We start from the raw sequence: 25,371 nt of genomic DNA, 5'->3' as shown, positions 1-25,371 counted from the left end.
GGGTAAAATTGTATTCGAAATGTCGCGACTCAAAAATTGAGATTCTTGACTTTCTTGGTCTGCTTGGATTCCGTCCGGGGACTGAACTTTGTGGCGTGGCATTGGGATATTAATACGCCATATGTTCCATCAAAGCCATTAGCCGACAGCACATTTCCTTGTAATGAAATCGTATTAGTCTCTATCTATTTTGATTTCAAGAATGTTCTCGTTTTATTGTCGATAATATTTTTATATTTTTATATTATACAAGTGATTGAAGTTTAATCATACATTAATAAAGAAATTAAAAGACATTATGTTGAAATGAAAATTATTTTAACTTTGAAATATAGCACAACCTTGTTCTTTTCTTTCTTTTTTTTAATTCTTTCCTAGACAAAATACTGATCAAATTTCAAAACTCATTGCAATAACTAAGCAATTGTCTTCCTTTAAACAATTAGCAATAGCAATTAGAGTATCTAAATGGATTGATTTCTAAGGAAAAAAAAACCCCTATTTGATTTTGAAAACTGAAAAAACATGGGAGGGTGGCAACCCAAATTGGACCAGTAGCGAACAGAAACCAACCACGTCATCAAATCGAAGATATAACACGACACAACCTTCCACGAACTTGCCAGCTCGTTCTCGGCCGCCCCCCACCCTCTCTCTCTTCACTTCACTGTTCTTTTTTTTTTTTAACTTTTGTTCAACTCTCTTTCTCTCTCTCTCTCCTCTAATACTGATGGCGCAACACAACAAGCAGTCCGCGTTGCTCTCGCAGCGCTGTCTGTCTGATTCATCCCGACTCATCTCCCACTCTTTTCCTTTCCTTTCCTCTTTACAAGTCAAAGCTCAACTACAACTAAAATTGAAAACCAAAACCCCTCCCAACAACTCCCACTTCTCTCTCTGTTCATCTGCATCTCCCCAATGAGTTGCTAACTAATAACCAATTCCTCCAAATGTCCGTTCAGTTTCACCATCTTCTCTTCTTCCTAATCCTAACTTTCTTCCCATCGTTACCACTTGCTCAAGAAGGTAACGTATCATGTCCTTTAAACTTCACCATCCTGCGCCCGATCCTCTCCAACCCCAACAGGCTCCGACACATGAACACCTCCATGGAGTGCCACTACATTCGCCAGGGCCTCCGCCTCGTCCTCTCCGACTACCTTAGACGCACCGGATCATTCTTTCCACCCTTAAACTCCTCCGAGTCTTGTTGGCAATCTTACCAATCCCTCGTCCCAAACTTCGACATCCGTTCCTCGTGCGGTTTCCAAACCGCTTGGATCTCCCAAGGTTGCAGGAACTTAACCACAAAGGCCGAATTCGAAGTTTTTATCGGAAACACTACCTTGTCCGACGTCGTTTCAAACTGTAACCAGTCTTTGCAGGGTTCCGCTTGTGCTTCCTGTACTAGAAGCGTAGCCACTGTACAAGCTTTGTACTTGACGGACAATTCAACTGCAAACGTGTCCGACTGTACGGCCTACCCGTCTATTTATGCAGCTGCTGTTGCTAATTACTTGGGACCGACTGATGAAGATACGGCCCCTTGTTTGTTTTCATTTGGTCTTAGTGATAATAGTACTGGCAAGAGTAAGAAAAAAGGTGTGATTTTGGGTGTTGTAATCGGGGTTGGTATCGTTTTAGCCGTTCTGATTGGTGGGTCTTGGTTTGTTTATAGGAAATATCAGGATGCTAAGAGGAGAAAAAGGAGGGACAAAATTAGGAATCTTGAGATGGGTAGTTTGGGTGGTTCTGGATTGGGTTCAATTAGTGAAAGTACTAATTTGGTTAAGTTTACATTCGATGAGATTAAGAAAGCTACTGGGAATTTCTCTAGAGATAACATTATTGGAAGAGGTGGTTATGGCAATGTGTACAAGGGTTACTTGCCTGATGGCTCTGAGGTTGCTTTGAAACGGTTCAAGAATTGTTCTGCTGCTGGTGATGCCAGTTTTACGCATGAAGTTGAGGTTATTGCTAGTGTTAGGCATGTGAATCTTGTTGCTTTAAGGGGATATTGTACAGCAACAACTCCATTAGAGGGTCATCAGAGGATAATTGTTTGTGATTTAATGAAAAATGGGAGTTTGCATGATCATTTGTTTGGTTCCATGGAAGGAAGACTTAGTTGGCCTATTCGTCAAAAGATTGCACTAGGGACCGCTAGGGGACTGGCTTATTTGCATTATGGGGCACAACCTGCAATCATTCATAGGGATATCAAAGCGAGTAATATACTTTTGGATGAGATGTTTGAGGCCAAGGTAGCAGATTTTGGACTTGCAAAGTTTACACCCGAGGGAATGACACATTTGAGCACTAGGGTAGCTGGGACAATGGGATATGTTGCCCCTGAGTATGCGTTGTATGGGCAATTGACTGAGAGGAGTGATGTGTATAGCTTTGGTGTAGTGCTTCTTGAGCTGTTGAGTGGAAAGAAAGCACTTACGATGAGTGAGGAGAACCAACCTTCTCTAGTTGCTGATTGGGCATGGTCGTTGGTGAAGGATGAGAGAACTTTGGATGTTATTGAAGATGGCATGCCTGAGTTGGGGCCACCAGAAGTTCTGGAGAAGTATGTGTTGATTGCTGTTCTTTGCTCTCATCCAGAGTTACTATGCCGGCCATCCATGGATCAGGTTGTGAAAATGTTGGAAACAGACATTTCAGTCCCCTCAATCCCTGAACGGCCAATTCCTCTGGTAGCGCATATTGATGACATTGAAAGATCTATAAGCAGTAACGGCTCAGGTCAGCTTTCCAGTCCTGCTGGCTATCAGATGTTTACACATGAAAGTAGCCATCATTCAGGAAGTAAGGAGGAAGGGACAAGTTCAGGCTCTCAAATAGAAGTTTTATAGAAGCACATCCTAACATGATAGGATCATTGAGCTCTCAATGGTGCTTCCCCTGATTAGTATGCTTACCTTAATTTTTGTTGGTTTAGATTATTTGCTTCATGAGTTAAAAATTGCATCAGATGTTGTAAATATACAATAGGTTTACAAATAAGTTAGATTCATTTGAATTCAAATGATATAGGGCACAAAATAGTCATTTCACATTTGTAAGTATTTAGTGGTGTACAGTTTAGCAACTTTCTCTGGAACATCAATGATTTGTTGAACAAATCATGCTCTGTGTTTCCCTGAAATTCTTCATATATAACTTGTTTTTGCCAACCAAGGTGGCATGGAGTTTTGGTCTAATGTAACAAAGGTTATTGCAAGAATTTGATTTATAACTTTGTTGCTTCATTTGTAGCCTTTTGCAAATTTTGTTGCTGTTACTCAATTAAATCCTATATTAGAGAATGTAGACATGGAATTTGATGCAGATGAAACTTTCTGACAGCTTCTTTTATTTAAAGGAGAAGCAGTTTAGTACTTTGGTTGATGGATTCTTTATGTATTTGTTCTTTGAACATTAGAATGTTGGTATATTTGCCAAGCAAATCACATAATGTTTGATAGGCAGGATTGTGTGGCATGTTGTAGAACTCATGCAGCTCATACTGGAGTACGCTTTGCTGGAAAGTGGGTGATGCTGCTATGGCATGCACTTTGTATGTTCAATCATCAGAGAACAGTGATATCGAAAGCTTTCACTCCAGAATTGTGCATCTTGAGATAAGAGGTAAGTAGAGTGAACCAATTGCGGTTGGCAGGAGCTGGGTTTCATATGGAATGGGAAGGCCTCTTAATAGAGCAGGAGGTATAGCTTGAGGATTACTGAAGATGGTTGGCTGAAATCCTGAATGTGCCTATGGGAAAGGGTGTGAGAACTGAGAAGCGTGCAAGATGGTAAGGTGTAGTTCTTCTTCCACACTGTCTGATTCTAGAGTACACCAACAATCTTGTGAAGCAACTCTCTTAAACCTGAATTCAAATGTTCTTATGAAATCTGTGTGCAGCAGATATTGTAGATCTTATGTTGCTTAGGGTGTTAGCAGAATGAAGAAAGTGTGCCTCGAGATGTAGTAATCACTGTGAATTTTATTGTGTACAGAAAAAAGATGTCTGAAAGGGGATGAATTACTATTGTGCCATTTAATATGGAATTTCATTTTTGTAATGAGCTGCTCCAAGTCCAAGCAATTGCGGGTGGCTTAAGTTATCAATTTAACAATGTATGAGGTATATCAGCTGGAAATGCTAGTTTTGTCAGGCGGGCAGATATACTCACAAGTCTTTTCACGTCTTTATAGTCTCTTTGACTAGTCAAAACAGGCTGGTAACCATTAATCATTTGTTTACACGTCTCAGAGTTGAGAGATTTGACCTGAATTTGGAGGCCATGAAAATCGGATCACCCAATTTCGTTCAACTGCCATTATTTGGAGGGAACCATTTCAGAGTGGCATCCCCCAACCAAAAAGGAGGCAGTTCACACCAGAGTGCTTAGCATGTTCATAACTATGAAGGAGGCTAAATGCTCATATAACCTTATGGACTATATTAAAAAAAGAAAATAATGAAGTCTCTAATCTTTTATTGTATTTAATTAAATCTTTAAAATTTTATTTTAAGTTAAATAAATCTCTTTTTATTAACAATTGATTAATTTTCATTAGTTAATAGTATAATTAATAATTTTATGTCACATTTGTCACGTGCTTGTTATTTTAATTACGTTAATATTACTTGTAAAAGAAACTTATCACTTATAAATTGTGTTTGTGTTTTACCTTTTTGTGTTTACATGTAAAAAAAACTCGTTAAGCATAGTGTTTTACTTTTTTGTGTTTAGAGATTTGAAAAAATAAAAACCCAAAAGACATCAAACTAAATCTTCATTATTATCAAATATGTATCTTAATTTAGGGTTTTTAACAAAATTTAATAAATTATTCAAAAGACAACAAAGATCTTAAATTTTATTAAAATAAATTATTAAAAAACCCTAAACTTCGAGACTTGTTTTGACACAAACAGGAGGAGAATGCCTCATTAACGATGGGCAGCGTGTGGATCCGTTCAGTAAACTCAGTTTCTAGCATGCATGGGGTACTTCGTTTCCCTTCAAGCCCCTTTCCTCAGAAATTAAGGTATGGTTCCAAATGCCAAGAATGATGCATTCTTACATCACATTCACGTGGAAACATATTATTTTGACTAGGCTCATGCTTTTGACGATCGGGCCCAGATTTGACTCCACCTCTGAGAGGTCAGACCGAGCCTACTTTTCCAATGGCATGATGCCGCCAGTCAAATGTTTTGCTCCAGATTCCTCTCGTCTGGCGTCTTTTCTTTCTCTTGTCAAACGGATGAAAGTCGAAAATTCAACAGAAAATCAAAGATAAAATAGATCTTGGATATCCTTCCTAATATATTCTTAAATGGTAGCAAATCCGATTGCCCTGATGTGCAATTCCCCGTAAAGATTTTTGTGCATATATTTTAAGGTTATAATACTCAAATAAGTATTTAAATTATATAAGAAAAATTAATTTAATTTTTTATTTTTTTAATTAAATAAATTTTTTTGCAATAGCATTGTCACGTGACATGACGTGAGCAAAGATATTACTTACTAGATTTTATATTTATTTTTTAAAAATCATCATTCTTATTCCATAATTTGTAGATATAAAGTTTTCCAAATTACAAAAATAGAATAAAATATTCTGCAAATAATCTTCTACCAAATATATTTAAAAGAAAAAACCCACAAAAGAATCAATAATCAATATGCCAAAATTCCTTCATGTTCCCGACAACTTTTCAACTGCGCAAAATAATCCTTATAAACCCGAGAACCAGACATGAAACGGTGAAGAAAAACAAATCAAACTCCACGCCCTTCTTCTTCAACTCCTCCACACACTTAGCCAACAACTTCCCATCTTTCCTTTTCCCTCTCCAACATCTTCTCCAAGTGCCCTTCCACATCAGTTTTTTATATACCTAACTGCCCAAGTAATCCCCTTGGAACATAGGAAAGGACACAAAGATGGGATCCATAATTAATGGGTTTAAGCTTAGATCCGCCATGGATATGTACAAAACAAAGATAGAGAGTTGAGTGCAAATGAAGAAAAATGGAGAAGAGAGAGATTTTTGAAGGGAGAAATAGTAAGGTGTCACAAGACTCAGATATTGTGCTCAATCTTGGATAAATTATTTAAGAAGACAAAAAATTCCTAAATTCTAATATCATAAATTATTAAAAAATCCTGAACTTTCAGATTTGTTTTTTTTTCTTCTTAGATAATTTATTAAATTTTATTAAAAACCCTAAATCAAGGTTAAGGAACATATCTAATAAAGACTTAGTTTGATGCTTTTTGGGTTTTTCTTTTCAAAATAATTTTTATACATGTAACAGGATAAAAAAAGTAAACACATCATTCCTAAGTGACAAGTTTTATTAGTATGTGATAGGTGACATGGTATAAAATTGTCAACTATAATGTTGACAACAGCTAGTGAGACAGGTTAATTTGATCCAAAATAAAAATTTAAAGATTTAATTGAATGTGATAAAAAGATAAAAGTTTAATTAACTTTTTAATTAGGGGCTTATTAAGTATTTAGGCTAAAACTTATCATATTTTCTATTCTTGTTTCCTTTATACCAAGCATTTCTTGCTTCCTATTGGTTATTCATTTATCCAATAAAAAAACTTGTTAGCCCTCGCCTGATTTTGATTTTGTATGAAGTTTAAAAAATTTAAAGTTAAATTTTGACTTTCATTATTTATAAATTTATCCTTTGCTTGAAAGAAAAAAATGGTGGTTATTTTGAGAGTAATAGATGAGAGTAAGAGTTTTTTTTTTTTTTTTTAAACTTTTCAAAGGAGATATCAAATGGGACAACGAAAAGTATGTAAACAAAATTGAATACATGAAACAGAAAAAGAGGGAGTATTATATATAAAGTTATTTCAAAAGAATTATTACTAAAATAAAAATAACAGCTTTGAATAGATTTGGTGATTCGTTTTAGGTAAATATTAAAAGTTAAGATAAACACAAACGTAAAATTATTAATTAAATGAATTAAGATCTTAAATACGTATACAAATATGTTTGTTACATGTGTTATATAATATGACACAACTAACACTTTGAAACTGAATTTTATATGACATTTTATAGTTTAGGATAATTAACCTACTTAAAATATTTTGAAAGAATAACATGTTTAAACAAAAAATTAGTTCTCAGTAATAATTTAATTTTAACATATACAAAAATAAAATCATAACTCCATTATTCAAATTTAAAACTAATAATCATAAAACAATCATAATAAAGTAATAACATTATTCAAACGATCTTTATATATTTACATTTAAATGGGTATCATAATCAAGTTAAGCGAGTCATATTATATGTGTTTACACCATAACATGATTAATCAAATGAGTTAGATGTGACATATTTGTATTAAGCCTAATTAATCTCTAAGATTATATTTGATGAACTGATAATGTATACTTTATACACACTATTAGGCCATGAGATAGTACCATTTCATAAAAAAAAAATATAATTCTTTGATGAACTTAAAAATAAATATTTCTAATTTTCTTAAAAAAAGATAATTTAAAAAACAAAAAAATAAAATTTTCATCTCTCTCCAAATCTCTCTTACCCAGTTTCATCTTCTCCCATTTTTTTGTCTATTATCAACAATAGAAACCTAAATCTAGTAAATGTTACTATAATTAAACTCAAACTCAATCAAAACTTGAATGGAAAAGCTGGTGCTTGTAATCATTTATAATCAACCTAGTAAATTTTAATTGGTAACTCTTAATTTTCACATTGAAATAGATTTTGTAAAGCAAAGCAAATACCAAATGTAATGAAACATTGATGTATCATACTGTTGTCTAGTAGAAAGATAAAAAAGTTATCAGAAAAATCAACAAGAAAAACTGATTCAAAATTAAAAATAAAAAAGGAAGTAAAACTAATTAAAATTCATTTTCAAAAATAAACCTTAAGAACTCAAGTTGAAGAAAAGTCATTGTCCTTTAGATACTACATTTAAATTATTAGCTATCCGGTAAAAACACCAAAAGAACCAAAGTCAAAGTAAGCTTAATCATTTAATAGTTGTTAATTTTCCACAATTTTTCTTTCATTGAAAATTAATCATTAGTTTTTCTTGTTAATTTTTTTGATGAGTACTCTTTTATCTATCTATTAGATAATCGGTCCTCACTGCAGTAGTTTCACAATATTTTATATTTGCTTTTACTTTACAAAGTCTATTCCAATGTAAAAATTAAGAGTGGCCAATTGAAATTTACGGGTTCTTTATGAACGATTACAACACTAGCTTTTCTACTCAAATTTTGATGGAGTTTGAGTTTAATTATAGCAATAATCATTGGATTTAGGTTTCTATTGTTGATAATGGATGAAAAAGGAGAGAAGGAGAAGATGAGATTGGGTGAGAGAGATTTGGAAAGAGCTAAAAACTTATTTTTATTTTATTAAAAAAATTGATAATATTTATATCTAAGTCTCTCAAAAAATTATATTTATTTTTTAATAAAGTGATGATACTATCTTGTGACACAATCAGTACATTAAATATAATCATTTTAATCTATTATTTACATGTGAATACATTTATTATACAAAATATGATTAGTTTAAATAGAAACTCGTTTAATTGCGGTATCATAACAGTGTGTTATGATTGTGTATAAACCATACATATGATTCTTTCGTCTCAATAAAAAATTTATCAAGAGTATACATATACACCGAAAGGGGACGGGATCGGAAATATGGTAAAATAAAGGAAAGTTTTTGAAATCAATAAATTTACATGAAAATAAAATAATGCAGTTTTCATTCATTATTCTCTTATGGAAATAAAGATAATAAAATATAATGTATTTGATTTCTCAACAATTCAAGGTCGTGCAAATCCTGTGGCTTTTATTCCAACCTTTATGCATTTAATTAACAGGAAAAAAAAAAGAAAAAAACCCTTCAATCTCTTATTCTTCTCCTCTTTTAAGGTCAATTAATTGTGTTACAAGTATTTAAGATCATCTTAAATTATACCAAGTGCCCGATACCTCTCCCTTTTGCTCTTGAGAACAATCCTTGTACATACTAATAGAAATAAAGCATGTGCAGTGCACATGACCAGTGTTTGTGTATATCTGTAAATAGTCACAAGTTTAAGGGTTATTTTTGCAATTGTGTAATGTCAGATAAGTTTGCTAGCAAACTGACGATGGCAGGCTTGTAAATACAAGGTGTTAGCTATTGGTGTATGACAGAACTTGTAACTGATTCTTGGATGGATAAAATCAACAACTGCATTAATCTCTCAATTCCTCACGCAATTCCTTCTATAAACTCCCACATACACTTACACTGTGTCTCGACATTATTCTCAGCTTTGAACATGGCAGCAAATTAGCAAAAGGGATGGTGAAACCAGACCCACAGGTATACAAAGGTTAGGTTTTGCTTTGAAAAGTTTTGGGTCTTACTTCCCTTTGTCTATATATATGGTTATGGTGGTGGCTTGCTTTTTGTTGGGGAGTGAATGAAAATGTTGTCAATTTCTGGTGATTTATGGTCCACACCGTCATCTTGCTTGTCTGCATTCTAATTCTTAACGTGCTAAAGTGTGCGTGGTTCATAATTTTTTTTATTTAGGGAATGGAATTTTAATATAATTTTTTTTTCATTCCAGCTGTGTAGCAATTGGTTTTTGACTTATAAGGCAAATTAAAGCTCAGGTCAGCACATGAAAATCAAGTTTCATCCTGGATACAGAGCTAACAAATAGGGATCTATATATATATATATATATATATCACATGATCATATCTTGATGATCACTGCACATCTTTTTTAAATGTGGTAACATCTCTCTGTCCATGAACTTACTCAGATATCATACACATATCATGGGATTACTCTGTCTTTTGTTCCCGTCTTTGTTATTTTAAAATTGCTTGTCAAGCTTGGACTTCTGAAATCAAAGAGTTTGGAGGGAATACAACGTTGCTGAAGAAAGCACGTCTCATCTCAAATGAAACCTACCTCCTTCATTAATTACTTCATGGTTATCTCTTCAATGTTATCATTTTGGTGTACGATTCTTGGACAATGACACATCCAAACTTCAATAAACTTATTGCATATGGTAAAAATAATTAATTGACTGCCATTAAGCTTGTGGTCTTTGCCTTCCCCGTGAAACTGTTTCATCCTCAGGACCACTCAGATCCATTTCCAAGAAAACAGAAACCAATTTGTTGTTGTCCAACTTTGATTGAGAAAAATCTAAAAGACTCTCCAGATCGGCTGTAAATGTTTCCGCTTTGTGATACAGGGTGACAGCGACTAGGTTGCCTATAAATATCTTTGATGGATATTGATCAACAGTGCAGGAAAAACAGTAGAATTGAAACTACCAGTCATTCTACTAAAACTGGTAGCTATATGTGCTCATTGTTTACAAAGATGGTAACTGCTCAATCGTACAATTACAAAACTCCATAATTGAAGAGAGAGATTATTTGCAGCAAGCTGTCTACCTGTACGATTTACCCTCCGTTTTCAATGGTCTTCAGCAGTCTTGAAGCAGGATGTTTGTCTTGGGAGTTCACCAACAGGAGGACTAGCAAAGCATGCTAGCCACAGAGAGAGTTGAAAGGGACCTTTTTGTCTCTATGAGGAAACTAAACTACCGTGGACCACAATGGCGGCCAGTCTTCATAGTGAAAAAAATATTATTGATTTCTTAGATGGTGTTTTTGTTTAAGAAGATCATGGATTTTTAATTCTTGCCTGCTTTGCTGTGACATATCTATGTTGAAGTCATTCTTTTGTTATCCGAAGTTTGCATGCACACCACAATGCTTTATTCACTTGCGTCGAAGTATTGTACTGCCTTGTAACTAGCAAAAAACTATTTACAGAAACTTGGAGCCATTGAATGAAGAAAACAGATAGCTCGCCTATATACCACATCAATACACATAAGCTACAACAACAGTGGGACAAGCAGCACAAAAGAAACGTAGTAAGTTTGAAAAAGAGAGGAAATTCTGATCTGGATTTTCCACCTTCCATTTTGAAAGGTGCCAGGAGATAATTTCCTAGATTCCATTTTTCCGCATCTTCTTGATCTTCAACATATTGCTTCAAGCTTCTTCTCTTTTCCATTTGAATCAATATACAGAGGTATCGAAAAAGACATCCAAGTTAAATAGAGGAACAAGAACATGGCCATCAGGGAGGATATAGAGAAGGGTAACGACAGTGTTCATGAAGAGGCAAGCGTACCTCTCTTGCAGGAACAGAAGACTATGGCTGACGAGGAAGATGGGCACACTGATCAAACAAGCAGCAAAGCAAGTTTATGGATGGTTTACCTCAGCACCTTTGTCGCAGTGTGCGGCTCCTTTGAATTTGGATCCTGTGTAAGCCCACCGCACACCCCCAATTATTTACGTCTGGAAAAATGTCCGAGAATGAGGTTTGCTACTAATATTACTTTTAAGTTCTAATACAAAATGTCAAATCATTTTCAGGCAGGCTATTCGTCACCAACTCAGACTGCCATCAGGGAGGATCTCTCTCTTACTCTTGCAGAGGTATTATGAATACTCTATAAACATTCTAGTCCATTTAAATCATAACAACCATAATTGGCTTGTTTTCTAGACTTACGAGCACGAAAATGAAGAAAGCCGTTAATGCTTATGTAATGGTTTAACAAACAAGTAGTAAGTAGCGATAAACAGAACATGTATTTTATTTTAGCAATTTAGTAACAAGAAACAGTAATTTCAAGCTATGGTTGAACTCTGGTGACCTTTAGCTGGTCCAAACAATTCCTAGATCTCCAATGCCACACACTATCGACTAACATGGTGGATAGTGCTCAAACTATTCTACCGACTTTGTCCAGATGGCAAACTAGGATTCCATAATTATCAAATTCCAGGTGAAGTTTATAAATTCAAAAGGATTTGGGTATGCATACAGTTATGTCAAACATTATTGACATCTATCATTATGTCTGTGGAGGAAAATAATACAGTTGATACTATTGTATAAAGGCTGGTGGCTAATCAGCTGAAACACAATAGGAACAAGTTGCATAATTTAAACCCAAGATGTTGAATGGTTTGGACATATTATGAACAGATTTTAGCAAGAAAAGAACATAGCAGAGATCAATTCTAAACATTCCTTGCAGCTTATAAGATTGGGTAAAGCTAGCATTCTCATTAACACAATCAGTATGCTCATCACAGAAGCAACTTCAAACTGATGCACTTGATCTTTGGATGTGCAGTATTCAGTGTTTGGATCTATATTGACTTTTGGTGCAATGATTGGCGCAATCACAAGTGGGCCAATTGCTGATTTTATTGGTCGGAAAGGGGTAAGCAGAAAAATGGATCGATGAATCCATGCTAAGCTGCTCTTCCATTGAACATCTGTATTAGTGATTTTGCTTTGGTATAGACAGCAATGATGTAACATCATGCTCATTGTTAAACAAGCACAGGCAATGAGAACGGCTACTGGCTTCTGTGTTGCAGGGTGGCTTGCTATTTACTTTGCAAAGGTTTTAATAAATCTCCACCCTGAATTTATCATTGCTAAAGCTGCAAATTAACCAGAACAAATTAGCAAAAATATGACTTTATAATCTTTTTCTATGTCTTGATTGAAACAAAAGGGGGCTTTGCCTTTAGACATTGGAAGACTAGCAACAGGATACGGGATGGGAGTCTTCTCATATGTGGTGAGTTTCTATATCTTATCTCAAAGTTCACTCCTAAACCTTCTTCAGTAAATGATAAACGACCGGTTATAAATGACTGTGATGCCTTTGTTGAATATATGACCAGGTACCAGTGTTTATTGCTGAAATCGCACCAAAGAATCTTCGAGGAGCACTAACAACTATAAATCAGGTAACATGTGCCTGTTAAGCAGCAGCACTCATTATCTTAATATCATCACAATTTCTTGAGTTGTGAATGTAAATTTATGGAAAGGCATCAGTTGTCTGAATGTGCAATATATATGCATAACAAAGATAAAAAAACAATGAATCTGCACAATTTTATCTGATTATTCTCATCCTATTCTACAGCTTATGATCTGCACTGGAGTGTCAGTTGCCTTCATAATAGGAACAGTTCTAACTTGGAGGACTTTAGCATTAACTGGTAAAAGTGTTTATCAATTTATTTAAACTGAATGTTCTTCTGCAAAACCCTGTGCGCATGTGTGTTTGTAAAGCTAGATAACACAAACTGAGATTCACAAGTGCGGTGATTGCAGGACTTATTCCATGTGCAATTCTGCTTTGTGGACTCTTTTTCATTCCAGAGTCTCCCAGATGGCTGGTATAAAATAGCAGTGAAAAGAGGGTGGAATCTTTTTTCTTTACCCTGAATTATAGTAACATTAAATGGAAAGTGGATAACAATCTTAGATTAATGCAGGCAAAGATAGGACGTGAAAAAGAGTTTGAAGCTGCACTACAGGATCTTCGTGGCAAGGATGCTGATATATCAAAGGAGGCAGCTGACATTCGGGTTCTTAATCTAAACTCTATCATCCTAATCAACACTGACAATGAGTTAGAGCATTATGGAGAAAATGATTAAGAAAAGAAGTATTTTATTGCTTGACAGGACTATATAGAGACTCTCCAACGGCTCCCGAAAGCCAAAATGCTGGATTTGTTTCAACGAAGATACTTACGCTCAGTCATTGTAATTATAACTCTGTCTAAACCCAGTAGTACGATGGGATCATTCTGCTTCAACATTAGCAAACACAACTTTTCACCCTTAATTAATGTTTCTTTATCATGCATTTATCTATGATCAGATAGGAGTTGGATTAATGGTCTTTCAACAATTTGGGGGAATCAATGGAATCTGCTTTTATGTCAGCAATATTTTTGAGTCAGCAGGTAATGAAACCGTTGAGTTACACCTGATGCACCAAGGAGGAAAATGAGTAGGAAGAGCCTGGCACATGCATTTCATAAGATAATGATGACAAAGAAAGTGAACCTCGGGATCTTGACCTCTAAAATATACATCCTGGATCTAATTGGATAAAACAGTTTTTCTCAGATAGATTCTTGTGTCTATGACATTATTAGAAATTCAACTTCTAAACGTACCAAATTATAATAACAATAAAAAAGTCTTCTATAATTAACACAGTTGCTTTTGCACTTCAAATATCTCAGGATTTTCTGCCAGTGTTGGGACAATAATTTATGCTATTCTTCAGGTTTCATCTCTCCCTTTCCTTGATATCTATGTAGTTCTTCCTGGCAAACAATAGCTTAAAACAATCATCTTTGCAGGTTGTGATTACCGGTCTTAATGCAACTGTGATTGATAAAGCTGGAAGAAAGCCCCTATTACTGGTAAATTCTAGAGCAATTTAAATTGCTAGGCTAAATACTTTCATGGATAGAAGGTCAATCTCATTTTCTTTTCATTCTAGGTTTCTTCAGCAGGATTGGTCCTAGGCTGTATGCTATCTGGGATTTCATTCTATCTTAAGGTTAAATGCTAAACTATATCATCTATAACTATACTGCCTTTTATCGTTGTCAAATGCTAATATTTTGAGAATCTTTGCCAACCTGCAGGGCCATAATTTGGCACTCAATTCAGTTCCCATTCTTGCTGTAGCAGGCATATTGGTAATGTCAAAAACTTTTATCAAGTCATATACCCGTTCAATTTCTTCATTGGCAAAGAATGGCTTACCAGTTCCCCTTTGTTATTGCTGATACATATCTTCATTGAGCTCAGATATACATAGGATCCTTTTCAGCTGGGATGGGTGCAGTGCCTTGGGTGGTAATGTCTGAGGTAATGAAAAAGTAGTAAGCAAGATTTACCATTCTACTCGATGTACTAATCATTCCAGTCCTCTAACTATGGCATTTGGTTGCAGATATTCCCAATAAATATTAAAGGAGTAGCAGGAAGCTTAGCAACACTAGTGAACTGGTTTGGTGCATGGGCAGTTTCTTACACTTTCAACTTCCTTATGAGCTGGAGCTCCTATGGTAAATAGAATAAAAATTTCCTCTTTTTATTCTATATTCCTAAAAATTAAGCAGTAATTGATTCAATCGAGATTGCAAAGCAAGTTAATTTATTTGACAAAGAAAACTTTGAATTTTGAGAGCCAAGTTTTGTAAAGAGTACATGTACAAACTAGGAGGACGACCTCCAATAAATAATAAGACATGTGAATTTACCTAATCCTCTTGTTGATTTCAGGTACATTCATTCTTTATGCTGTAATCAATGCACTGGCTATATTGTTTGTGGTCATAGTGGTTCCTGAAACAAAGGGGAAAACACTGGAACAAATTCAAGCAGCCATTAATGCATAGAGAATCAAGAAAATGAAGCAGCTCATTCTTCCGTGAAGCAGATATCTTGAGAGATTGGAGATGCTTCCTAGCAGTGAAGAACATTTACTGATGCTTTCAAAATCAAGCAAATTGGATGCTACATTTGGGGTAATACAGGTATTTTATAATGGAAATGAGACTTTATTAACGCTGAAGGAGATGCATATACAAAGGCAGCACCTTTTCGCGAAAAGAAAGCAAGTGAGAAAGAGACATCAGGCTCTGCTGGCTTTCTTATAAGATGAATTGCCAATCAGAAATTATTCACAGCCCAAAACATTATACTCATAAAATTAGAGTATTTTCTACACAATTTTTTTGGGTGTTTGATTTTAATATTATTATTAATGAATCATGGTCATGGATCCTTGCATCCAAGGTGGAAAACCACTTACACAGAAATCAGTGAACCATTCCTTTCAAAATGATAGTTCTTGGGGTCTACCTAACTTGCTGAAAGTGCTACATCACCATGATTATTAGCACAATTATCAAATAAGGTAGCAACAAGAATCATTCTGCCGAATACTTAAACATAATCCATTACCAGGAAGTTTGCAAACTGTACAACTTGTTCCACGCAACCGGTTAAAACAATCTAATAAGCTCATTGGCAAAAGTCAAAATTACAAGAATAAAATTTACTTAGTTTAGCAGCTGCTTATAGCTTATTCATTTCCTTTTGGGGAAAACATGACATTTTTTGCTTTCTACATTTTGTGGCCAAAATTACTGGAGAATAAATAATGAAAGAAGATGAAACAAGCAACAAGAATATTTCTGTTTACATTACAAATATGATGATAGATTACATCAGATTTCTGGTTAGCATGTATAACATTTCAATGCTCATAAATATTTAGGAACCGATAAATTGAGAGAATTTTATGCTCTTTGTAGCATGTAGATAACTCTAACGAAGATCCACCTTCTAGTCTTTCCATTAAGCATAAAAAGGGCAGCAAGTCATTAAGCACATAGAGATTCTAAGCATATAGTCACAAGAACATATCCTTCCATAACATTGACAATGTCACGGTTTCTTATGATCTTAGGTGGCTTATATTGACTAGCTGCTCCATTCTTGATTGCTCCTTGAAGTAACCTGTCAAAGCTACCACGTTTCAAAATTGATAGTGATAAAGGGTGCATCTCGCCTTTATCCCGTTGCACCTTATAAATACTTCCCAAGCTATCTTCAAGAGCAGAACAACACTTTCTAAGGAGTAGAATTGACTCCTGCAACTTGTCCTGTGAAAACATATCACAGTCTTTGACTTCAACAAAAATCTTCAGCCTCTTAGGACTCAAATCAAAGTCCAAGAAACTCGTAAACTCCACAATCTCTACTTCCATGCCCATGATATTTCTCAGCAAAGGTTGAAAACTTTCCACGGCAGCCATCAAATCTCCCTCAGACACTATCTCATATGAAGTTTTAGGAGCTCGCATCACAAACTCCAGCAACGGAGATGAGTTATAGAAGTCAACAACTCTTACAATATCACCTAGTCGATATCTATAAAATCCTCTATAAGTAGTCACAACCACTTCATACATCTTCCCTACCTCAACACCGCTAACATCTACAGTTTCTTCACCAACAACCTTGTTCTCAGTTGAATCAAACGGAAGGAACTCAAAATATGCTGCAGTTGGAAGCATAACAAATTTTGTCATATCTGGTGGTTGCTTGATATCCAAGTTAATGGCCACACAGCACTCTGATGAAAAGTAATCCCCTCCTAACAGAGGTATCACTCCTGCATAGTACTTAAGTTTGGAATAATACTGCTTCATACTCCCAGTTGTGATGCATCTAATATATCGAACATTAGGCCATAATTTATGCAAAATTCCACCCCAATCCTTCTCTTCACAGATCAATCGAATTCTGTTTGACAAATCTGGTTGTGGTCCATCAAGAACCTCAACAACAGAATCTCTCATCAGAACATCATCAATCTCCAAACATGGAAACCCTTTTCTGATATCCTCACATAGTTGCTCCCACTTAGATTCCAATACGCCCAAAGCTTTAATCAAACCAGGCGCATATGGGGCATGAATAGCATCCACATAATCAGAATTCCTAAGACCACAGAGAAGGTGGCAGTACATTTGATGCTCAACATTTGAACCAAGAATCACTTCCTTGGAGCTAGTGAGAGACGTAAATAGAGAGCGATTTGCATTACTGCTACTATTCTGCAAAGGGAAAGAAGAAGCAGCCATTACCTTGAAACCGCCTTTCGTAGTTGTAATGCTATCGGCATATATAAATGCCAGTCTCCTATTTACTTCAGGCCTTGGAGGAAAAAACCTAAACAATGGGAAAAAAAATAACTAAATTAATAATTATATTAACAAATGTCCTTGAACTGAAAAGAAGACTAAAATTACACGTTATTACTCTCACCTTTTCACTTTTCTCAAATCCAAAAACTAAAAAGAAATTGAATTTGAGTAAAGATCATTTCTTTTCACCTATCTAACTTAAACAAATTACAAAAATAATAGTAATAGTAATAGTTTTTACCTTCGAAGAACAGCGGCACTTCCTTGATGAGCTATATACGACGCCGCTTTTGAAAGCGCCGAATCAAAGTAAGGTATCAGTTTAGGCTTCATCGAGCTTGTTCCAGAACTACTCAAAAAAAGTAAATAAATAAATAAATAATTAAAAACTCAAATGTAACTCAAATGTATTCAAATATGTATTAACTGTAAATAAATTGTGTTTACCTGTAAAAGAAGCAGACCAGAGGATCAACGGACAAGAGATGATCGTCACTGCAGGCTCCGTCAGCTAATTGATTGATGTAATCAGCGTAATCATCGTAGCTAGATAACGGCACGGAGCGTCTAAAAGTGGCAGCGTCTATCGGGGCATTTTGATCGTCAACGTCGGATAGGTAGCGTTGGAGATAACGCACGCCGCTCTGGTGTTGAAGAATTGAATGGAGAGTCTCGGCCTGGTGACGCACCGCGTCCTTCGTTGATTCCTCTAGTTGCTTCAGCAACGCGTCGTCTGCCATCTTCAAGGTGAGGCTCGTGCGCTGGACAAGCGGGTTCGCTCACTGGACAACTTGGCGGTGGAACAAGCAGCGAGGGCGGTAGCGGCAGAGATAGGCGGATCGCGCAATCGTTTTGAAAGTCAGAACTTGTCACGCCTTTTCTTTTGACAATTTGGTCTGAGAAATGGAAAATGTAATTTGGACCAATACAAAATTTTGTCTTTTTCTCTTGAGAGACTAATATACCCTTTAGATTTAAAGAGGTCGGCTATCGGCTAACTAGATCCGGTAATTTTAGATACAATACATTAACGCAAAAAGATATAGAGTTAAACAAGTTTAAGTTTAATTTTAACGTGTTTCGTATTTAATTGTCTTTGATATAATTAAGATACAAGAATTTTTATATTTTAACGTGTCAAATATGAGTAATAAATTTAAAATACGTTTAAATATGTTTAATTAATCGTGTTAATCGTGTTTTCGTGTTTAAATATATATATATGACACTCTTATCAACTTATTAAAAATTAATAGTCAAAGGCTGTTTTAGCCTTACTAAAATAATTTTAAACAATTATTTTAACAAAATTTTTAAATTTTATAAAGATAATAATGTAATTATGTCATGCCTAAATCCTAATTTTATATTTTGTTTTGTTATATTTGATGTTTTGTTATTTTATTTTGTTATAATTGTTTTTATAATTATTGATTTTAAATTTAAATAATAAAATTATATTTAATTATAAATATTTTTATTTAATCGTGTTAAACATGTTATTAATCATATCGTGCATATATTAATATATTTAACAAACGTGTCTAAATGTATCATGTCGTATTATATGATTATTAAACGTATATGTGTACGTAGATGTGGTAATTCGTGTTTTTATATCTTAAATGTGTCAGACACGAAACATGTTAAGGTTAAACACGAACACGACACGAATACTATTCGTGTCTTAAATTTAAAACACGTACATATATACATTTAATAACCGTGTAACACGACATGACACATTTACACACGTTTGTTAAACGTGTCAATATATGACACGACACGATCAATAACATGATTAACACGTTAAACACGATTAAATAAAAATATTTACAATTAAATATAATTTTATTATTTAAATTTAAAATCAATAATTATAAAAATAATTATAACAAAACAAAATAACAAAAATGTCAAATATAACAAAACAAAATTTAAAATTAGGATTTGGACATGACATAATTACATTATTATCTTTATAAAAATTAAAAATTTTATTAAAATAATTGTTTAAAATTATTTGAGTAAAAAAAAACAGCATTTGAGTATTAATTTTTAACAAGTTGATAAGCGTGTCCTGTATACACGTTTAAATACGATAACACGATTAAATACGTTTATACGTTTAAACACGATTAACACGATTAATTAAATGTGTTTAAACGTGTTAATTGTGTCTGACACGTTAAGACACGAAAATTTTCGTGTCTTGAACGTGTCAAACACTATTAGATATGAAACACGTTAAAACTAAATCCAAATCTGTTTAACTCAGTATCTTTTCTTGTCGGGTTAACGTGTTGTATTTAAAATTATCAAGTCTATGTGTACATGTTTCATATTTAAAACACAAATAATATTCATGTCTTGTTCATATTTAATTTTAACGTGTTTCGTGTTAATATTGTTGGACACATTTAAAATATGAAAACACGAATTGCTAAGTCTACGACTAACGGTCGAGCTTGAGGATATTTGTGTCATCTCGATGGGTCAACTGTTCAAAATAATTGATTATCAACTTGATTTTCAAGACAAAAAAAAAAGGAAAGAAAATAAGTACGGTATTATTTTTACTCTGGTACTAAATGCTAATTTTGGTAAAGAAAAAAAAGGACAATTTAATGTTTTCATTTAAAGTAATTAATCCTACCTCCCATGATCTACTACTACTACTACTCATCAACACGTAAATTGTCTTCTGATTTTTGGGTTTTCCTCTTGCTTAATTGGATAGGATAAGGTATGCAAAACCCTTTTTTGTTGCAAATCTTTAGCACACGCGTGGGCCAGTTTCTCACGTGGGCCGGGCACACGTATGGAGTCATATTGTTTGAACGACTTTAGGGCCATGGGCTGGGGTGGGGGGGGGGGGGTGGGCAGGGTGCCCTGGGGCCTCTCCATTGCGCCGAACTGGGGTTGGGTGGGTTGGCAAAGCCTCTCACTGTACCGTGCAATGTCCGGCCTAACGGGCGCTTAAGAATCCAATGGTTGGATTAATTGGTTGTCACTGTCTTGTCTTCAAATTGCAACGAACCACTTAAAGTTGAAAAAGCAGTGATTCTTGGGAAAGAGTAGCTATGATGCTCTTACCTCCATTTACAGGCCACTAGCAGGTGTGCTCCATCAAGTATGGATGATTAGGGCAGGCAGTTGCTCCTTAAATGCATGCTGAGGTATTCATAGTACAGTGACAAAAAAGAAGCACCAAAATAAATCAAACTGTTCCAGTTTTCTTTCAAGAACTATACAATTTAAACTCCACACCTGATAACACCCCTTAAGTTTTCTATTTAAGCCCATGTAAATAGAAAACGGTAAAAACAAAGTCAACCTCTCATGTATGTATTTTCCATACAGTCTTTGATGGAGAAGTGTTTGTAATCTTTACAACTTTCTGTTTTGGTTGCCGTCGCTTTCTACTGACATTTTCTTCAACGTTCTCACTTACTTTTATTATATCGACTTTTACCATGTGATGATCTGAAGTCCCTTTCGAAGAAAGGACTGAATACGACCCTGGAACAAACTTGTACGGTGAATTCGGGGATGCCAGTATGTAATCTACCCGAGTCCCATACTTGCATGTGCCCTGCACGCCTGCATCAAATCAATGCATTTGTTTCGTGTCAATGAGGGGACTATTAATCAACTAACTGTAAACAGTAAGAAGAAAAGTTCAAAGAGAATGGTTTGTTTTTTTTTTTTCTTTTACTTTGTCCTTTGGCAATCACGACCACTGGCTCACATTCCCCTGCAAAGTCCTTAGCATCTGTGTATTGTTTGTTCTTCAGAAATTTCATCACTTCAACCTTCGGTATTGGTTTTCCCATCTCCTCATAGTACTATAAGATACAAGTTCATTTAAAACATGTCACTCTAAAATCCTGTATGACAGATTTTATTCAAGGAAATGTCCCCCCACATATACCTTAACAATATCCGTCCACCTCTCCGTGGAGTAATCTGTCTCCTCCAAGGAATTGAGGCCTCCAGCTAAGATGTGTGGACCATCATTAGACTGAATTATTGCATTTATCTGCTTCATGCGCCAGTTCTCATCAAGATGATCAAGGTGTGTGCAGTGGAAGTCGACTTCTCCTGCCTGGGGCACATCAATAGTTGCCTTGAGGACATTCCTGTAAAGGGAGTCAGCTTAATGCATTATTTCTTCCCGTGTTACTTCATAACTATTCCGAGTTTCGGTCTCCTCTGACTTGCTAAGAAAATGAATTTCCAAGTTTTGTACCAACTACAAAGGCAGTAGTGTTCATGGCTATTCAGAAACAGAAATTTGGATGACAAGTCACAACAAACCTGATTGCTACTACTTTGTTCTCAGTACCAGGGTATAAATATTGGATCACGATAATGAATTTTATACAGTTAAGAGGAGTCTTTTTCCGTTGTGTTTTATCTTCTCGCAATGCTGCTTTTTCAAGAAACATGCATAACTCTATGTTCTTCATTCTTCTCAGCCATGTCAATGATTTCTTAACAAAGCCTACCCATATTGCAGATATACCAGCATACATCTTACCTAACTTCATTTGTTTTACTTCAAATCATGATTTCTTTCTCCACTGAAACAAACAAAAAACAAAGTTGAAAAGTGTATAGCACTATATCTTCTCAACTTCAAGTAACATTAACAACTATCACTAACCCTTGATCTTTGTCATAATTTGATAATTTCCCCACAAGAAAAACAAAGCCAAAAACTGTGTGTTTGGTCAAATGCATTTTTCTTCTCTAACTACACCCACATAGACCACTGCTCCAATCAATATACCCGATTGCTGACACTCAAGCAAGATTTAGTATTACTTGGAATGATAAAACTTCAATCATTCAATATTTAGAAGATAGCCAAGAACTGATCCCATACGAGAAGAAGAAAAACTTAACAACTTTGGAAAAGAGAAAATAAGCTGCAACTAAAGAAACAACTTGGTACTTTTCTTATAGTTTGGAACCTTTATTGGCTGCAGTTGGGAAATTACACAATAATACGTTATGTAGAATGCATTCAGAAAACCCAATCTCCCTTCAAAGAAATAACTATTGGAAGTGAAGTATAAACATCATTTTTGTGAGCTGCAAACAGAAACTGTAGAATTCCTGGAAAACCCAGATGATAATAATGTATAAAATTCAAGAAAGGGCAGCAACTTCTTATTCGGTCTACCGCATACAGCTGTTATGACAGGTCATTGATGTATGAGAAGTCTTTGTAAGCATATGGTTATACAATTACGATGAAGACCAAAAAATGGTGGTATTTGACTTCAAAAATTATATGATATCGAATTGGACCAGTTCAAGGAACCTTGGATAAAATAAGATTTGTCCGTCTTTAGGGACTAAAAATAATTTGAAGTATAGTAATGGACAGCACAATCAAGAACATGCTAAATTATAAGTAAAAATTGGGGGATTACAAAGAATTTAGTGGAAATATTTATGCAACTTTTAATAAAAAAGAAACATATATTCCGTGTAAAGGCAACATATTATTGCTGACTTTTTCAAAATCAACAATGGACTTCTAAATTCTATTTTGCAAGGGTTTAGATTCTTCAGATCATAAAGTTGGCAAATTGACTACATAAAGTCTATAAAAAGAGACTACTTTTCATTTGTTTAGTTAAAGCTAGAATGATTATTCTTTAATATTATTCATAATGGAGAAAAAAGAATCAAAAACAGAACGAAACCAGAAGACCAATGAAAATCCAAAATTCTAACTATACGAACATGAAAACAAATGTAAGACTTACCTGAAATCTGTGTCATCAAAGATCTTCTGCACTTTCCACCGCTTAATCGGCCACTTGGAAAGCACAGCGTTGCCGTATTCCGGTGCCCAACTCTCAGCAAAGACATAGTTCATCCCCAAAGCAGCAGCTAAATCAGACAAAGGTTTCATGGCTTTCTCTTCCTCTGCTTTCACATCTTGAAGAGCTAAAATATCAGCATCTAACTCTCTCAAGACTTCAAGCACTGTCTTTCTGCTTCTATACCTCTCGAAACTATCAACCCCATTTCCCATATTTGTTGAAAAACTCACTGTTGATCTCAATGGAGCTTTTCCTCTCAAAATTCTACTCCCACCACCACTTGAAGATCCCTCCTTTCCACGTTCTGCAAAGCTCAGTTGTCGATTACGCAATAAAGAAATCTCATTATCTGGTAAATTGATTGACACCCTTAACTTAGATTTCAGAAATTTTTGCTGGTTGGAGAGATTCTCCTTGTCATTGATGGAATTTGGGTGCATGGGAGATTGCTTTAGTATACTCTTTGGCCGATCATTTGTAGACTTTGCGCGTAAACTAAGATCCATGGAGCGCCTAGCATCTTTAAAACCTTCGTTTTCAAAGTCAAAACTTGAAGAATTCTCTGCTTTAGGTATTGCAGGGGCCATAGAAAACAGGGCAGCATTGAAAGTAGCTATACGTATGGGCCTCACCGAGTCTAGACCACCCAGTTGGCCATCTTGATGAACTTTGGAAGTCCCATTCACAATAGTGTGATCTTTAGTGTCACTATTAGCCCTGGAGTTTGATTTGCCAAACCTTTTTATGACAATTTTGGACTTGGACCGGCGACGAACCGGCCACCGGATGCGGGAACAAAAGCGCTTGATTCTCTTGTTAAGGAGTTTGAGCATAGTGGAGAAATGAGGGTTGAATACGATGGGTTCTAAAGCTGTAGACGATTGCATGAGAGAGAGAGAGAGGGATAGAGAGAGTTGCAGAGTTGTTGTCTAGAGTTAGAACTCCGTTCGTGTTCCGTTTCTTGGTATGAAACAAAATGATGGTGAAGATTGGTTTAAATGACAAATTTTTGGGTTTCATAGAGGTGGAAGAGAGAAAGGAGTCTTCCTGGAAAGGGTTTGGTGACACTTGGCAGTAAAGCAAGGGCTGAATATGACTTCAAGGTTCTTTAGAGAGAGAGAGAAACGGGGAGGGAGGGAAGAATGCCAAGCCAAGTTGCCAACTGCTCCAGAGAGAGAAATGCAATTTGTGTGTGAGTTTTTATTGGGCAGTAGAGACATGTCGTTTAGGGTTTTTTTTTTTTTGATTAAATCAGAACCGCATTTTTTAAGGCGCTAATATGATTCAGATTATCGAGAAAATCTTTTTATAATTCATGGGAGATTAAGATAATGGAAAGAGCCAACAACTCCAACCCAACGTATTAAGTCTTCAGTAGGATTCTTATTTGGAAAGCCACGTCACTCCAAATCCGGCGTACAAGACTCGCATGCAATTTCCAAGGTGGAGGAGGAGCCTTCAACAATTGTAGTGAGTGACAGATCAGGGTTGGCAAAGGATTTCTATGATATCCAGTCATATGAGTTGGGCGTAGGGCTCTCACCCCACCTTCTCTAGTCTGCTCCTATCCCATTCCTCCAAGGTAATACGAATCTGAAGTTGCCTTTTTGAGAGTCCAAACAACAGCTTGCCAAGATCAAAAGGAAAGAGAAAAATGGCTTCAAGCCCAACCTTTTTTTTCTTCTTCTGACATTATACTGCGCAATGGAAGGCCATCTATCCCTATAAAAGGATGCCAAAATCTGTGGTCTTTTAGCTTGGAATTTTAATGTTTTCAATAGATACGATTTACTCAGCTTGTTCTTCAACTATCTTCTAT

The 25,371-nt window shown here is 35.3% G+C and overlaps 4 protein-coding genes across 7 annotated transcripts; 2 read left to right on the top strand and 2 right to left on the bottom strand.

The window, feature by feature from the left end:
* LOC18613431 (probable LRR receptor-like serine/threonine-protein kinase RKF3) lies at window positions 705-3,257 on the top strand. The gene has a single exon (XM_018114186.1). The coding sequence runs from the start codon at window positions 951-953 to the stop codon at window positions 2,859-2,861; it is 1,911 nt and encodes a 636-aa protein (XP_017969675.1). The 5' UTR covers window positions 705-950; the 3' UTR covers window positions 2,862-3,257.
* LOC18613430 (sugar transporter ERD6-like 7) lies at window positions 10,747-15,813 on the top strand. 4 transcript variants are annotated; one of them, XM_018127412.1, is made up of 19 exons: window positions 10,747-11,010; window positions 11,173-11,413; window positions 11,525-11,587; window positions 12,295-12,384; window positions 12,511-12,570; window positions 12,685-12,750; window positions 12,857-12,922; window positions 13,105-13,180; window positions 13,296-13,360; window positions 13,460-13,552; window positions 13,652-13,732; window positions 13,851-13,935; window positions 14,221-14,264; window positions 14,341-14,403; window positions 14,484-14,543; window positions 14,632-14,685; window positions 14,798-14,857; window positions 14,943-15,057; window positions 15,275-15,813. In XM_018127412.1, exons 2-19 carry the CDS (start codon window positions 11,216-11,218, stop codon window positions 15,388-15,390), a joined length of 1,455 nt encoding a protein of 484 aa, XP_017982901.1. In that variant the 5' UTR covers window positions 10,747-11,010; window positions 11,173-11,215; the 3' UTR covers window positions 15,391-15,813. The 4 variants fall into 4 exon arrangements, with proteins under 4 accessions (XP_017982901.1, XP_007050716.2, XP_017982894.1 ...); XM_007050654.2 differs by having other exon boundaries at window positions 10,747-11,013; XM_018127405.1 differs by having other exon boundaries at window positions 10,747-11,071.
* LOC18613429 (probable indole-3-acetic acid-amido synthetase GH3.6) lies at window positions 16,169-18,695 on the bottom strand. Its single transcript, XM_007050652.2, has 3 exons — window positions 18,157-18,695; window positions 17,951-18,058; window positions 16,169-17,734 (listed from the first exon to the last, which is right to left on the bottom strand). The coding sequence occupies exons 1-3, from the start codon at window positions 18,447-18,449 to the stop codon at window positions 16,381-16,383; spliced, it is 1,755 nt and encodes a 584-aa protein (XP_007050714.2). The 5' UTR covers window positions 18,450-18,695; the 3' UTR covers window positions 16,169-16,380.
* On the bottom strand, window positions 20,926-24,706 carry LOC18613428. The gene is made up of 4 exons (XM_007050651.2): window positions 23,493-24,706; window positions 21,644-21,851; window positions 21,428-21,557; window positions 20,926-21,312 (listed from the first exon to the last, which is right to left on the bottom strand). The coding sequence occupies exons 1-4, from the start codon at window positions 24,437-24,439 to the stop codon at window positions 21,050-21,052; spliced, it is 1,548 nt and encodes a 515-aa protein (XP_007050713.2). The 5' UTR covers window positions 24,440-24,706; the 3' UTR covers window positions 20,926-21,049.

Source organism: Theobroma cacao, chromosome 1 (genome assembly GCF_000208745.1).
Source record: "Theobroma cacao cultivar B97-61/B2 chromosome 1, Criollo_cocoa_genome_V2, whole genome shotgun sequence".
NCBI lineage: Eukaryota > Viridiplantae > Streptophyta > Magnoliopsida > Malvales > Malvaceae > Theobroma > Theobroma cacao.
Note: the sequence above shows the minus strand (reverse complement) of the source record. Positions and strands in the feature narration are given on the sequence as shown.

What these genes read in the sequence shown, in the direction of transcription:
- LOC18613430 (XM_018127412.1), top strand. Translation starts at nt 11,216, where the DNA reads ATGGCCATCAGGGAGGATATAGAGAAGGGTAACGACAGTGTTCATGAA. An exon ending in TCTCTCTTACTCTTGCAGAG is followed by an intron (nt 11,588 to 12,294) that starts GTATTATGAATA and finishes TTGGATGTGCAG; the next exon opens with TATTCAGTGTTTGGATCTAT. An exon ending in CAATATTTTTGAGTCAGCAG is followed by an intron (nt 13,936 to 14,220) that starts GTAATGAAACCG and finishes CAAATATCTCAG; the next exon opens with GATTTTCTGCCAGTGTTGGG.
- LOC18613428 (XM_007050651.2), bottom strand. Translation starts at nt 24,439, where the DNA reads ATGCAATCGTCTACAGCTTTAGAACCCATCGTATTCAACCCTCATTTC. An exon ending in TTTGATGACACAGATTTCAG is followed by an intron (nt 21,852 to 23,492) that starts GTAAGTCTTACA and finishes CTCCCTTTACAG; the next exon opens with GAATGTCCTCAAGGCAACTA. An exon ending in CGTGATTGCCAAAGGACAAA is followed by an intron (nt 21,313 to 21,427) that starts GTAAAAGAAAAA and finishes GATTTGATGCAG; the next exon opens with GCGTGCAGGGCACATGCAAG.
- LOC18613431 (XM_018114186.1), top strand. Translation starts at nt 951, where the DNA reads ATGTCCGTTCAGTTTCACCATCTTCTCTTCTTCCTAATCCTAACTTTC.
- LOC18613429 (XM_007050652.2), bottom strand. Translation starts at nt 18,449, where the DNA reads ATGGCAGACGACGCGTTGCTGAAGCAACTAGAGGAATCAACGAAGGAC. An exon ending in CTGGTCTGCTTCTTTTACAG is followed by an intron (nt 18,059 to 18,156) that starts GTAAACACAATT and finishes TTTTTTGAGTAG; the next exon opens with TTCTGGAACAAGCTCGATGA. An exon ending in AGTGCCGCTGTTCTTCGAAG is followed by an intron (nt 17,735 to 17,950) that starts GTAAAAACTATT and finishes CCCATTGTTTAG; the next exon opens with GTTTTTTCCTCCAAGGCCTG.